This window comes from Trifolium pratense, linkage group LG5 (assembly GCF_020283565.1).
Source record: "Trifolium pratense cultivar HEN17-A07 linkage group LG5, ARS_RC_1.1, whole genome shotgun sequence".
In the NCBI taxonomy this organism is placed as follows: domain Eukaryota; kingdom Viridiplantae; phylum Streptophyta; class Magnoliopsida; order Fabales; family Fabaceae; genus Trifolium; species Trifolium pratense.
The window spans coordinates 55,033,108-55,047,924 of NC_060063.1; the positions used below are offsets into that span (position 1 = coordinate 55,033,108).

The 14,817-nt window shown below is 32.5% G+C and overlaps 3 protein-coding genes across 3 annotated transcripts; 2 read left to right on the top strand and 1 right to left on the bottom strand.

The window, feature by feature from the left end:
- Positions 1-638: 638 nt before the first annotated feature.
- LOC123883283 (2-alkenal reductase (NADP(+)-dependent)-like) lies at positions 639-2,872 on the top strand. Its single transcript, XM_045932030.1, has 5 exons — positions 639-994; positions 1,496-1,673; positions 1,777-1,943; positions 2,066-2,148; positions 2,290-2,872. The coding sequence occupies exons 1-5, from the start codon at positions 767-769 to the stop codon at positions 2,666-2,668; spliced, it is 1,035 nt and encodes a 344-aa protein (XP_045787986.1). The 5' UTR covers positions 639-766; the 3' UTR covers positions 2,669-2,872.
- A 3,378-nt stretch (positions 2,873-6,250) lies between these two features.
- Positions 6,251-10,188, bottom strand: LOC123883286 (splicing factor 3A subunit 2-like). The gene is made up of 6 exons (XM_045932032.1): positions 9,807-10,188; positions 9,630-9,706; positions 7,661-7,726; positions 7,445-7,519; positions 7,265-7,339; positions 6,251-6,885 (listed from the first exon to the last, which is right to left on the bottom strand). Exons 1-6 carry the CDS (start codon positions 10,126-10,128, stop codon positions 6,511-6,513), a joined length of 990 nt encoding a protein of 329 aa, XP_045787988.1. The 5' UTR covers positions 10,129-10,188; the 3' UTR covers positions 6,251-6,510.
- Positions 10,189-11,581: 1,393 nt separating this feature from the next.
- On the top strand, positions 11,582-14,653 carry LOC123883287 (probable NADH dehydrogenase [ubiquinone] 1 alpha subcomplex subunit 12). The gene is made up of 5 exons (XM_045932033.1): positions 11,582-11,735; positions 12,085-12,111; positions 12,563-12,654; positions 14,036-14,145; positions 14,242-14,653. The coding sequence occupies exons 1-5, from the start codon at positions 11,647-11,649 to the stop codon at positions 14,398-14,400; spliced, it is 477 nt and encodes a 158-aa protein (XP_045787989.1). The 5' UTR covers positions 11,582-11,646; the 3' UTR covers positions 14,401-14,653.
- The last annotated feature ends 164 nt before the right edge of the window (positions 14,654-14,817 follow it).

Here is a 14,817-nt window from a genome sequence, read left to right on the forward strand (position 1 = left end):
CTAAGATAATGTGATGAGTTTTATAACTGTGACGGTTTGTCTAGTAGCATCATCATTCTAGTGACTAGCCCTTGTTTGTTCAGTGTTGCGTGGAAAGGGAAACACAAATGTGTACCCCTACTGTATAATGGTGTCCAAATGAAAGAAGAATGATACTATGTTTGGAACTGCGGTCGGAGGCCTTTTAGACGTGCATCTTTTCGAAGAAACAAATGCTAGCTTCTCGTTTTCACGTCAAAAGACCTTGTAGACGTGTGGCTGTGGTCAAAAGAAGTTGTACCAAACACGCTATAAGGATAGCACCATAGTGTTTCTATCAATTGAACTAATGTTGGGTTTAATATAAGGTTAGACCTATTATGGATCTATTGTAGGTAATCTTACCGGATGTTCTAGATTCGAATCTAGTCTTGAAAATGAAGCAATGTTAAATCTCTTGAGAGAATATTTTACCAACAGATGCGTGTAGAAAATGTCCGATTGACGAAAAGAAAAGAAAAAAATAGTACTACTTTTCCGTCAAAAAAAGACACCACTTAAGACTGCATCTAAATTCAAAACTATTAATTAAATGAGACTCTAATTTAAACTAATCAAATAATAATATAAGTGAATAAAGTGCTTTGAGATATTAGGGTGTTGCTACTTGCTACCATTCATTCATTCCACTTTATATCCCACGTTTATAATTTAACTTAACTTATCCTTCATTTTCATCACTATTTCTGTTGTAGTAAACTGAATGAACTAAAAAACAATTCCAAACATGGCACAACAAGTGAGGAACAAGCAAGTGATTCTGAGGGACTATGTGTCTGGTTTTCCAAAAGAATCAGACATGATCATTGTTGACAATACCATAACTCTCAAGCTTCCAGAAGGTTCCAATGATGTTCTGCTAAAAAATCTCTACTTGTCTTGTGATCCATACATGAGAAATCTCATGAACAAACCACAAGGGATTCCTAATCCTCTTTCATATAGCCCTCAATCTGTAAGTTAATGATTTTGTGAATAACCCTTTTGAGTATATGTCAAATTTGATCCTTAAAGTGCTTTTTTTATATGTAAGTTTAGTCTCTGAATGGATCAAATCAACTTGTTAGTTAAGTTTACAACTTTGATATGATAAATTTCTTAGCAAATTAAAAAAATTGGATTTTTGTTTTGTTTTAACCCTCTCGTTGGTCTAACGAAGGGTCATGATAATTCAGAGTTCGGCCCGAGTAAGTAAAGTCTGGTTAATTATTTCAGCTAGAATTTGAACTCGGTTTTCTAGGACGGTTCTTCTTTAATTGGAATAGTGGAGTTCAATTGCTTGATATTAGAATGTGGTTATGTGATTTGTGCTTAAAATCCTTTGAACTATGTAATTTATAAGATTAGAATTAAAGTTTTATTCTTAAATCAAGATTGAAACTAATCAAAGAATAACCTACAACATTGAAACAAGCTTTTGTATATGTAGCTTCTGATAATTTTTGAGTAAGTGCAGGTAATAGCAGGTTTTGGGGTGTCTAAAGTCCTTGAATCAGGACACCCTGATTATAAGGAAGGTGATTTAGTTTGGGGATTCTGTAAATGGGAGGAATACAGCTTGGTCCCTTCATCTCAAATACTTTTCAAAGTTGAGCACACTGATGTCCCGCTTTCCTACTATACCGGAATTCTCGGTATGTATTCAATAATTTCAACTTATATTGTTGATTATCGCGTAGTTTTCTTGTATTCTGTTGTGCATTTTTTACATATGTTGTGTTTTTCTCTGAGAAACAGGTATGCCAGGAATTACTGCTTATGGTGGTTTCTTTGAATTAGGCAGTCCTAAGAAAGGAGAGAATGTTTTTGTTTCAGCTGCATCTGGTGCAGTTGGTCAACTTGTCGGACAATTCGCTAAACTGACAGGATGCTATGTTGTTGGAAGTGCTGGAAGCAAAGATAAGGTATTGTTCTAATTGTTAGTTTTATGTTCCTTCATAAATCATCATCGCCTAGGGGTTGAACAACTTAACTTATTTGAGCTAAAATCTAGTTATTTTGTTTGAATGCATTTTTTTACAATCAGATAGATCTATTGAAGAATAAATTTGGATTTGATGAAGGTTTCAACTACAAGGAAGAGCCTGACCTCAATGCAGCTTTGAAAAGGTTTGTATCATGTACTTCACAGTTTGGTAATAGAACGATTTAGATGTTGCATTTTTTGTCTCTGTCGCGGTTATAAACTTATATTAATGTGACTAAGTAATAAAATACAGTAGAGACTAATGTATGGCAATTACAAATCAGGTACTTTCCTGAAGGAATTGATATTTACTTTGAGAATGTCGGAGGCAAGACACTTGATGCTGTACTATTGAATATGCGAGTCCATGGCCGCATACCTGCATGTGGAATGATCTCGCAGTACAATCTTACGCAACCTGAAGGTGTAACGAATTTGGCACATCTTGTATATAAGCGGATTCGAATGGAAGGTTTTAACAGTGCTGATTTCTTTCCTATATATCCCAAATTCTTAGAGTTTGTCCTTCCTCATATCAGAGAGGGGAAGATTGTGTATGTGGAAGACATAGCTGAGGGTCTTGAGAATGGTCCTGCGGCTTTAGTTGGCCTTTTTAGCGGTCGCAATGTTGGTAAACAAGTGCTTGTTGTTGCTCGTGAATAGAAAGCATCAGTTGTTTTTCCTATGTATTGTTATCAGTTCTAATTCTGAATTTTCATTAAAAAAATTAGTTGTCTTTGTACCACCTTTGCAGTCTTAATCTCATGTATTAATGAGGGTGCAGTGAGCTGTTTAACAATGTATTATAGAGTTATTGCTTGAGAGTAAAAGCATTTGCTTGCTTGAGAATAAAAGTGCACTTGTGTTTTTTTTGGTTTTTTTGTTTTTTTTTTTTTTTTTTGTATGTGGGTCAAAACTCATGGTATGGATGAAAACAGTTTTTTTTTTTTCACTTTAAAGAAGAAGACAAGAATGGATCATATAAATGTATACCAAGGATTTGGAGATACACATTTTATGTAACATAGTCTCTAAAAGTATGATAAAACAATTTCAGGATTTCTTTTGCGCAATACCATTAGACTCCTCTCGAAAAGAGTCGAATTTAGGATGTATCTCAATATATGCTGGAGGAATCTTAAAATCAATCAAAGTTGCAAACCAATTTTCATTCAGAAGATCGACGCTTGGTGGAAACATCAGTGTTAGAGTTGCTATCACATCAGTTTATACGTACCGTTATGTGTCTGAATTTATATTTACGTATTATGTGAATTTGTATTTGCGTATGTGTTGTATTTGTTCACATAATAAAATTCATTTCTTATTCAGTTTTTTATTTTATTTTTTATCATTTATGGACAGCATCAATATTTTGCTCCATATATCAATTAAAAAGATCTCCTTATTACTCCACTTCATATCTCATTTACCTTAGCCAGCAAACCATCTGATAACTCCCACAAAATTTATTCATACAACTTTGTTACTTCTAAATTTGAAATTATAAATATGAGAGAGAATTCATCTTATAGATGTTTGATTCCTCGATCTGCCTTTACCTTCAAATCAAAGCTCAAATGATCTGTTGATAAAGATGATATGCACAATACATTTAACTAACAACAAGAAAGATAAAAAAAAAAAGAGAAGATAAAAACAAAAAGGAAAAAAATGAAAGAGAAAAAAAAGTATGAAACAATATAATATCATATGTCTTAAATATAACTTTCAATCAAACCATGTTTCAATCTCATCATGTGACAGCAGATCAAGAAAATCCAAATGTTAGTGATAGATAGAATAAAAAAACATTCTTTTTCTATCTTACCATGTTATTTGATACTTACAATTTTGGTATTTCTAAATTTAAAATCTATTGACTATATAAAAGGCAGCCTAAGTCCAAAGCAAATTAAGCGATGAGTAGTCCGGCGGTCATAGGCCTCTTAATTTGTATTTGTCATCTTGGGAGGTTTTACATTTTCTTCATTTTTTTTTGACATTAATTTGTATTCTTATATTTCAAATTACATACCAAAATACAAAAGGTTAGTTGGTTTAATGGTGATTGGCGCTGAACTTGGTAGGGAGGATCATGGTTCCAGAATCACTTTGGGAGGAGACTAGAATCACTTGGTTCCAGAACTCTCCCCGAACTCTGGACTAGGGCCCTTTCCTCAAGAAATCAGAGGGTGAAAACTAAAAAAAAAAATTACGTACCAAAATAATAATAACAACCATATAACTTTCAATGATACCGACTAGATATCAATAATAAAGTTTGCTTTTTCACATGCATGATTCATATTTGCATTATAATTTATCGAAAATGGTTAAATTATTTCTAACTAGTTTTTTTGTAAAATTATGCACATCACTTTATTTTAATTATTTTATCCCTTAAAGAAATTGCTCAAACTCCATTATGGTTTAAGACTTATGATAATTATATTTTTAAAAAATATAAAAAAAAGTGCCACTTTTTTTTACAAATGTGACATTTATCATGAAATAAAAGAACTAATATTTTTTTTTTTTAAAATATTATTATCTTTAAAGGCCTCGATTAAATTTCCGCTATAGGCTTCAATCCAGCCATATATATATATATATATATATATATATATATATATATATATATATATATATATATATATATATAATCAATTATTCAATAATTATAGTGGTTTTTTTGGTTCATTATAAGTAACGGAAGGAGTACATTAATAGAGAGATAACAATTTTTTGTAGTGTCTTTTATTTTTATGCACGTGTGTAAAAAATTAAAAAATAAATGATTAATTATATTTTGATAAAATAATATTAGAAAATTTATGTGATTATTTAAATATAATAAATTATTTGATAAATAATATATACATAAATGTAATCGAAATTTTGTAAAAATAAAATAATAAGGGTTAAGATTTACATTCATATTGTAATATATATATATATATATTGTGTGTGTGTGTGTGAGATATGTATGACTCAAATAGTCATATTTATAATAAATGAAGAAATGAAAGATATATTATTTTTTTACTAGATATATTTGGTATATAGTTGTTGGTGTTATTTTTTTATTGAAATGAACGACTATAGTCATATTTTGTTCATGAGAAAAAATCAATTTGGTGTGAGTTACCTAATATTTAAAATTTTTTAATTTAAATTAATTATATATTAATTAATAATTTTTTTTTTTTATAAATAAAGAGCATCTAAATGTCAAGTTGGAGACGGACGTCCAACTATATAGTGGCACCCCTATCCCTCCCTGTCTTGCATCTATAGTTTATATTATTATTATTAAAAAAAAAAAAAAAAAAAATTACAAGGGGGGACTAGGCCTTACCCCAAAGGATTGAATGTAGTACAATGCACACCAACTTTTATTTAATCCTAAAAGACAAAATAGAAGTCCATATTAACTTAAGGCGAATGACACGGAACGATCCACGTACCCACTACTCCTTGCATCCTGCATCAAGCAGCAAGCTATGATGGCTTTTTCAAGCTAAACAGTCCGAACTAATGGAATGATTCAAATATTGTGATAACCCCAACACTAAATTGTTAGAAATCAAAGCAACCCAGAATCAATTGATAGCCAGATCGAGGGAATTATATTTTCTTCAATGAATGTCCATAACAATTAAATTTCTAAATTAAAAATAAATTTTAAATTCAGATTAAATTTAAAATTAAATTATCAATACAAATATATAACTTTGATCTCTAATTTGAACAAACTTTTATGCATTTTTCTTATCTCCTAACTAAATTTGACGTTTTTCCTTAAAATTTGGAGGGATTAGTTTTTTGTTCCAAATAATTAACAAGTCATAAACTACATAGCAGAGTTTGTTATTAATTTTACGGTCAAAATGATTTGCATTTCATGTTCAATTTTTGTAAATGTACAACTTATATTTCTCATATCCACTTTGACAGCTGCAAATTGTTCGTTCAAGTTCTGATTAGATGCACCATTACTTTGACATAAAAACTCAATTCTAATTATCTTGATTCAACTCACTTTTAACTAAAATCAATTTTACATAATGTATTCATTCAAAACCAATTTTTTTCCATCATGGAACCAAACATTTACTAAATATGTATTTATGTTAACACAGTTGTCTAGAAAAATTCTAGTTTGAGTAAATTGGTCTCATGATTTGGTATGATCAAAACAGCTTACTGGTCAAACCAAAAATTTCCTATCTATACCACGGGTTTAGAGAACCACAATGTATGGAACATTGTCAACATTAATAAATATCAGACAACATGATACATCAATGTATAAATTTGTAAATTAGAAAAATGAGATGCAATGAACAATGTATTTTGGCAATTTCGGATATAGTTTGTGAAAAGTAGCATCTGACATAACAAATATACTGAGCCTTAGTGGATAAGATGCATCCAACCACAACTTTCAAACACATACTCATCAGCATATTGCCGTAAAGCCGGAGTAGGTTATGCGCAACCTAGCTCTGCATTTGTTGGCCTGGAAAACCTTGTGGAGGAGGTGGCATTGATGGAGGTCTAGCACCAAGGGGTGCTGGGGGTGGGAGAGGTGGCATTGCACCAGAAGGTATAGGCCGAGGACCATTTGCAGCCATAGGAGGTGGTGGTGGCATTGATCCTGACATTGGAGGCGGAGGTGCTCGAGGAGGATTTCCCATCGGTGCGCCGGGAGGTAGCCCTTGTGGAGGAGGAGGTGGTGGTGGTAATGGAGCTTGTGGTGGTGGGGGCATAGGTCTTGGTGGAACACCAGGTGCTGTGGTGGTGCCATTGGGTGCAGAGGTAGGCGGCTGCGGTTTGGTTGCCTCTGGGGGTTTGGTTTTAAAATACAACTGCAGCTGCAAACATAACATCAGTTCTGTCATCAGTAGCTGTTATGGGAAATTAAATATCAACAATGCATACCACATAACCAAAAAGAACAAAGCAGAGAAAACTTAAAATAATGGAAATTCTCATCTTAGTTCTTCGACTATTAAGCTTGAATCATTGGTTAGCATTAGGGTAAGCAATAAAAATGCATGGATTTGGATACAACCAGGCGAGGTTTTTAAAGATAAGTTTTTATATCAAGAGAAGTTTACACTTCGTCAGTATTTATTTCTTTTGAAAGAAAGTTTTTGCTTGGATAATGCATATATCATTAACTTATTGACAATTTACACTTGTATGGACGCTTTTCCATCACAGAAAATAAAGAGGAGTAAATGTACTAACTGTGAACATCTTTGAATCTGGGTCCCAATGTGAGAAAAACTTTGGAGTAGACTTATCAATCTCAGTGCTTGGTACCTGAAATGTGGATTAACAAGTACAAAAAAAGTAAATTTCCACAACTCAAAACATATGTACTCTAGGCCCAAAACATGATAAATAATAAACTGAGTAATTATTTACCTTGAAAGAAATTGTTTCATAAGGTTCAGCTGCAAACAAGAGATACTGGTATCTTTTATCAAATGGCTGCACCCTCTGTATACATAAAAATGTGACCAAGGGAAAAACAGAAATGTTAAAACATGGCCATGTGTACAACAAATAATTCTACAACTTTGAATTTATAACACAGAGAGAGAAAAATAAGAGTTGTAAATCAGTAAATTAAAACTCCACCTGCTCATAGGAGGACATAAATCGATGTCTGGGCTTTGCGAGGTCTTCAATCTCAGGATATTCGATCTGTATCAATAGAAGTTTTAAAAGAAATTATATTATCATATAATGATAGAAGAATAAAAAGTTGAGAAATGTAATTGACAACAACAACCGCCACCACTGCAGTCATTTCTCACAGTCACAGAGACTAATACATTGGCTAATTAGAATCATCATAATGTCCTATCAAATGGTTGCACCCTCTGATGTGACCAAGGGAAAAACAGAAATGTTAAAACATGGCCATGTTGGTTTGTAATTGACCAACAACAAACCATTTAAAATCAAACCCCTATTAATGGTTTACCTTGCAGTTTTCCTTGGTGTCCTTCTAGTAAAAATCCCTGATATATGTACTAGCTTTCATCTAACCGACTGTTCTCACTAGTGTGAGTCTCCTCCACACATACCCTAATTTTCTCTCTAATGCCTTCATTCCTATCATAATATTCTCTCTACACACTAATACCCACAAGGAGAAGTGTAATCAACAACAACCACTAGCACCACCACCAGAATCTTCTAGGTCAAATACATGGATTAACCAACATTGTCATAATATCCTATCCTATCATACATAAATTCAAATCCTTCTTAACGGTGTGACTTATAGTATTCCCTGGTGTCCCTCTACCCCTAAAATCTATAGTACATTATCCTTCACCTAATCTACTCTCTAGTCTCTTCACTGTTATTTGTATGAGTCTTCTCCATACACATCCCAAACAAACCAACTATCGTGAGACTCAACCCCATCATCTTTTCCACTAATAGGTGCTACCTTAATTTTCTCCTAAACACTCTCATTCATGATCCTCCTATATCCTCTTGCATACAAACGTTATTCTTAATCCTCCATATTTTCTCTAAATCAACTTGAAATTTGTAACCACTAAAATCTAAGAACTAAAAGATTTGTACTTATACAATTTAAGCAAATTTGCTCCTACAGTCCTTTAATTTCTTTATTCATACCGGAATAATCTTTAAGCTATTCAATTATACCAGAACAGTCCTTTAATTGTTACAAGACTTAAATACTGATCCTTTAAAACTAAATAACTTAAAAAACCACAAAAGCAATTTTACCTAGAATTTAGCATACATTTCAACACCCTTAAAATTTGTATTTACATATATCTAGGACCTGTTTGTTTGGATTGACTTATTTGAGTTTATCTACTCGCATAAGTTCTGGGAGACTATTTTAAAGAATTTATGAAAACAGCTTATTAATATTTTCATAAGCTCTCCAATATAGCTTATAGCATATACAAACACAATTTAAATTTACTTCACCTATTGTTATAGAAATATGGCATGTTTGGAATGACAGTTATTTGAGCTTATCTATTTACATAAGTTTTGTAAGACTATTTGGGGGAACTTCAATTTCTCCAATACAACCTATGAAAACATTCCAAAGTATACATAAAAACAATTTATCTTTATTTCATCTTTTGCCATAAAAGTAGCTTATGTAAGCTTATACATAAGTGCTTATCATGATAAGGGTTTGTGCTACGAACTACAAATGATAAGCACTTATGTATAAACAACTGAAGGCCCATTTGGATCGGCTTATTATTTAGCTTATGAAAAATAGCTTAAGCAAATAAGTTTTTATGTTAATTCACAAGTTCTCATTAACAAAAACTGTATCTTCATAAATTGTATTTTCATAAACTACCTTGACAAAACTTATGAATAATACATAAAAGCTTACTTATTTGCCTAACTTGTTTAGCATAAGCTCAACAATAAACCAATCCAAACAGGCCCTAAGTTGTTTATACATAAGTGCTTATCATGATAAGCATGATAAGCACTCCTGCTATAGCCTCCAAATAAGTTGTTTACCCAAACACACCCCTAATTCTAACAAACAAGCTCTCACTTCAAAATTCAAATAAAGAAAGAAAAAAACCTGAAAAAGAAGAGATCTTTGTTTAGTATCAGGATCAAATTGCTTAGTCACACGATACCCAGGTCTCCCAATCTTAACTGCAAATAAACAAATAAACCATCAAATTAATTAATTAATTATCCCAATTAACAATTAAACAATAATTAAGGGTTTCATCAAAATTTGAATCTTTCATACCAGTTTTCTTTAGATTAAGTTTCCGCTTATGAGGTTGAGGTTGAGCAGGAGCATCTTTAGCTTCACGAGCAGCACGTTTAGCGAGATTTGTTTGATGACGTTTACCTTGTGTATGAGCAAGGTAATTACCTTCGTTGTTATGAAGAGTTAAACAGAGTTTGCATTCATAACTACCGAGATGATTTCGCATGAAATATGGATCTTTTGCTAGATCTATTGTTTCTAATGCTAATCGTCGGAGTCTTTCACGGCGGTCTATTGCTTCGTTTTGCGCCGTCGCTGCTCCGCCGCTTCCCGGTTTTGAACCCCATTCTCTGTCCATTGTTTCGACTCAGTGAGTGTTTTGGTTTCGTTGGTTCTCTTTGTAGAAGAAATCACTATCTCTGTTGTTTGTTAAATTCTACTGGTTTTTTTTCTTGCATCTTTTTTGGGCTGGGCTTGGGCCTTTTCTCCTCGGTTCACAAGGCCCATTATGAAATTATTTATTTTTTAATTTTTAATATTCATTTTTATTTTGGTAAAAGTAATTTGAATTGTTTATTTTGGTAAAAGAAATTTGAATTATAAATAGTGCCTATAGTTGGTTGTGACTTTATAGTTTCTCATATTTTTGTGACATTATCACTAATCTTAAAGTTGAACTATTAATAATTGTTAATGGAATTAGTTCCACTTAGTCAAAAGAATACATTGAAGTTATTTGTGAGTCTGAGTCAAAAAAACCATTGTTATCGATCGCATCAATGTTATTTGTGAATTTGAGTCAAAAATTATTGCTATCGATCTCATCGATCAAGGGTTCTAAATATTGACCATTTTGCTCCCGCGAATGATCATATTCGAAATTACAAGATTCATGTTTAGACTCTTAATTTCAACATACTTTGAGATAAGATAATTTTTATGCATATTAGATTTGCCAGAGTTGGCTCTAGCATGAATAAAGATTTATTGGTTTGAGATTCTTCCTCTCCCGCTTTATCAATTACTATCTTTTTAGTCGATATTATTTGTCACTTAAGATGTATGTTGTAGTTTTTTTTTTCCATTATTTATTTTCTTAGTGATAAAAAAATCAACATTGTTGAGTTTTTTTTTTAATTTACCCTTGATAATTTGAGGTATTTTACCATCAACCAATAAAAACAAATTATATGCATGTGGAATAAAAATTGGTTAATTTTTTTTTTTTGTAAACAAAATTAGTTATTGGTACCACATGCAAATCTACTTATGTGTCTTGTTCTCATCGACTGTTGGACAAATATCCTCAAATAATGAAGGGATAGAGTAGGTGTCACAAAAAAATATATTATTTTTACTTAATTACAATTTTAGTCCTTAATTTTATTTTATGATTCTATAAAATTGGTCCTCCTATATTAAAATTTGACAATTTTAGTGTCTCAATCAAGCATTTGGTTTAAAATATGTTAATATGACATCATGAAGTTTTCAATAGATTTTCTTACAAATTCTTGGACACGTCATTTAAATTTATCATATTCCAATTTTTGTAGTTAAAAAATACGATAGAAAAATTAAAATACTCCTTTCATCCTTAATTATAATAACCGATGAATTTGTACTAAATTTTACTTATAATTAATGATGAAGCGAGTACGGTAATTGTTAAGTTTTAAAATAGGCTTGTGTCATAAAAAAAAAGTTTTAAAATAGGGACCAAATCCAAAAAATGGTGAAAATAGGAGACAAAAATGGAAAATGAAATTTGTGAGAAATTATTTTTGACTCCCCTTCGGTATTATACATTACCAAACGCAGCCTTAGATACAAACGAACGAACGAAATCGAGAGAACAGAACGTGGTAGTGAAATCATGGCGTCGGTGGTGAAGAGCATCATAGATGGAGTCAAGGAGAAAGGTCTCGGCGGCTTCTTCAGACACCTCAAGAATGAAGGATACTTGTTTGTTCCTTTTCCTTTACAATCCTCTTTTCAATTATTCAATTTCACAAATCGGATAACCTTTCATTTTAGGGATTATTAATCCACAATGATGATTATTCAGCTCAAGAATGCGTTTATTCCACTATTATTATATTCTTCGTATTTATCTGGAAAATTGAATTTTGTTAGTAGTTGAAATGAAATTAAACTTTGTTTTGATTTTACAGCTCCTTGTTGATTTCATTTTTTTGGTTTAATTGATGTAAATTTTGTGTGCATTATTGGGAGAAATGTAAGATATATTCATTTAGGGTTCCTTGATTTGATTTGCTGATTGTTTTTTTTCGATTTCTTTTTGAATTTTCAGGAGATGCCTTCCTGATGGAAACCTATTGTAAGTCCATTTTTTGTTTTGTTTTGGCATTTTACTTTGTGTGTATGTATTCAAGTAGGAACATCATGATGATGACGAGAAAATGCGTTAAGTTTTGTTTTTGTAATGGCGTTATAGACAAAATTGAAAACTTTTAGGCTCTGTTTGGGAGTTTGGAGAAGAGAGGGTTGTTTTGTAGAGAATGGTGAATGAATGATTATGATTAATATATTTTTAATTTTAGTGTCTTATTTTAATATTAAAATGACTTGAAGACTTGTAAGCCCCTCAAGTAGGAACATCATGATAACGACGGGAAAATGCGTTAATTTTTGTTTTTGTAATGGCGTTATAGGCAAAATTGAAAACTTTTAGGCTCTGTTTGAGAGTTTGGAGAAGAGAGAGTTGTTTTGTAGAGAATGATGCCAGTATTTTTCATCTACTAGTCTAATAGTTTTCTGAATTTATGCAGGCAAACCAAGATCCACAATATTGGGGCAACGCTTGTTGGTGTTGATAAGTTTGGTAATAAGTACTACGAGAAAACTGAAAACACACAGTATGGTTAGTGCCCTTGTCTCACCGCCTCTATCTGTTTGTGTGTGTGGTTAAGTATGATAAATGGATTTGGCTAAAATGGATGAAAATTAATACCTTGAGCCCATTACCAGCCGAGTTCACACAGGCAGCTATCATTGACATCGAGCATTCTGCTTATTTCACACAGCTATCTCATTATGACACAATGAATGTGATAGGTAAACCCTTTAGTTAGTTAAGTCCGGCTGCCATGTCTATAAATAAGAGGGGTTAAACTGGATCACCTTGTCATATGAGTGGATTAGGGAATTTAGGCAATTAGGAGGTTTGCAGATCCTCAAAGTTTTGCAGTATTGTTATGTAATAGAGAGAATCATCCCTATTTTATGCTAACAAAAACAGTTTCCTATCATAATAAGAAAGAGATATGGTGAAATGTTGTGACTTTTAAATTATACAACCTCATAGGAGTTTTTGTACGGAGTAGAGTACCTGTACTACTATACTATGTATAATGTAATAATGTACCAAAGAAAGAAAAAAAAGAGCACCTGTACTACTGAGGGAATAAATGTCTAATGCAATTATTGGAGTTACTACATAACTTTACAAATAAGTAATCAACATCAAAAGACCATATTTACAATCTGGCCAAAAAGATAGATGTTAACAATTGCGGATATCTCTATCTATGCTTAGCTCAAGCATATAACCAAAATATCTGTAAAGTATTGCAATCCAATAAATTCATTTGTGAGAATTATGTGCTTTTGTGTGTAAGTACACGGTGAAGGGCTGGGGCAATATTTGAAAATAGAGAAAGATTGAATCTTTTAGTTTTACTCAAAGCTGCTTGTTGGGTCCTAAGCCAAGCTTCAACGGACAGCAAACTATCTAGGAAGAGTTTGAGTTTCAACCCGAGGGCTGTTAGAGTTAGGAAAGAGGGAAATCAGAGCCTAAACATTGAGTATCATGTACGATGTCTCCAAAGTAACATAAAAAAAACTACAGTTGAGGGAGTCTGATTTTCCAAGCCTAAACTCCTCTAAGACCATGACATTAAACAGGCCACCTCGGGAGGCCATGGGGGGCACTACTGCAAACATATGTTAGACAAAAACAAAATAATAGAACTTTTTTGTGCCTTTCCTATATGAGGCAATTGGAGAGCAGAGAAGCATTGCTTCATGCCCTTAATTTTTTGTGCATGTCCCCTTGATTTTCCAATCAAGGGAAATATCATTTGTCTTTTCTGTCTCAAGTGTGATTCACTTTAGAGGAGTCAAATCTTCCAAATTCAGTGATATATCGTCAAGACTCAAACTTTGGATGACATTATTTAAAACTCTGAAGTCTGAGTTAACAACAAATCAGTAAATGACGCATTATTGTTAAAATTTTACAGGAAGACACAGGTGGGTTGAATATGCTGAGAAGACTAGATATAATGCTTCTCAGGTTCCTGCTGAATGGCATGGCTGGCTCCACTTCATAACTGATCACACCGGTGATGAGGTAACATTTGTTTGTTGCCTAATTCTTTCCTTGGTAATACCATATGCTAAGAAAATATAAAACCCCGACATAATATTTGCAATGAATTTGTTGCAGCTTCTTTTATTGAAACCAAAAAGGTACGGTGTTGAACATAAAGAAAATTTATCTGGACATGGTGAAGAGTTTATCTATCATTCCAAGGGTCACGCTCTCAATCCAGGGCAGAGAAACTGGACCAGGTACCAACCATGGCAGTCCACCAACGAACCGTGAATATGGTTCAGCTTTGAGTTACCGATGTCTTGGATTGGATGTTTATTTTTCTTTCCTCATGACAAATCGTTTTGAATTCAATTCATGAGGTGGAGAACAGTTTTTTTTTTTTTTTTTTTTTAACAATAAATGAATTATTAGCTGTGATAACAGATAAATTCACTGAAATTGAAATATTTTCTATGTACTTTCACCAATCGGTATGTATGTGTTGTTGTGATATGTTAAAAGGATTTGCTCTTTATTTTACTGTGTAATCTTTTGCATTATCTCTAATTTGTTGAGTATATAATTTGCTGCTCATTTATGGTTTAGTAAATGCCACACCTCCCGATCGGGAGGGGCTGAAACCACTTGATGGCAGAACTGATCCCCGAACCAGATTAAACTATTGGTGGAAAAACAAATGCTACATCT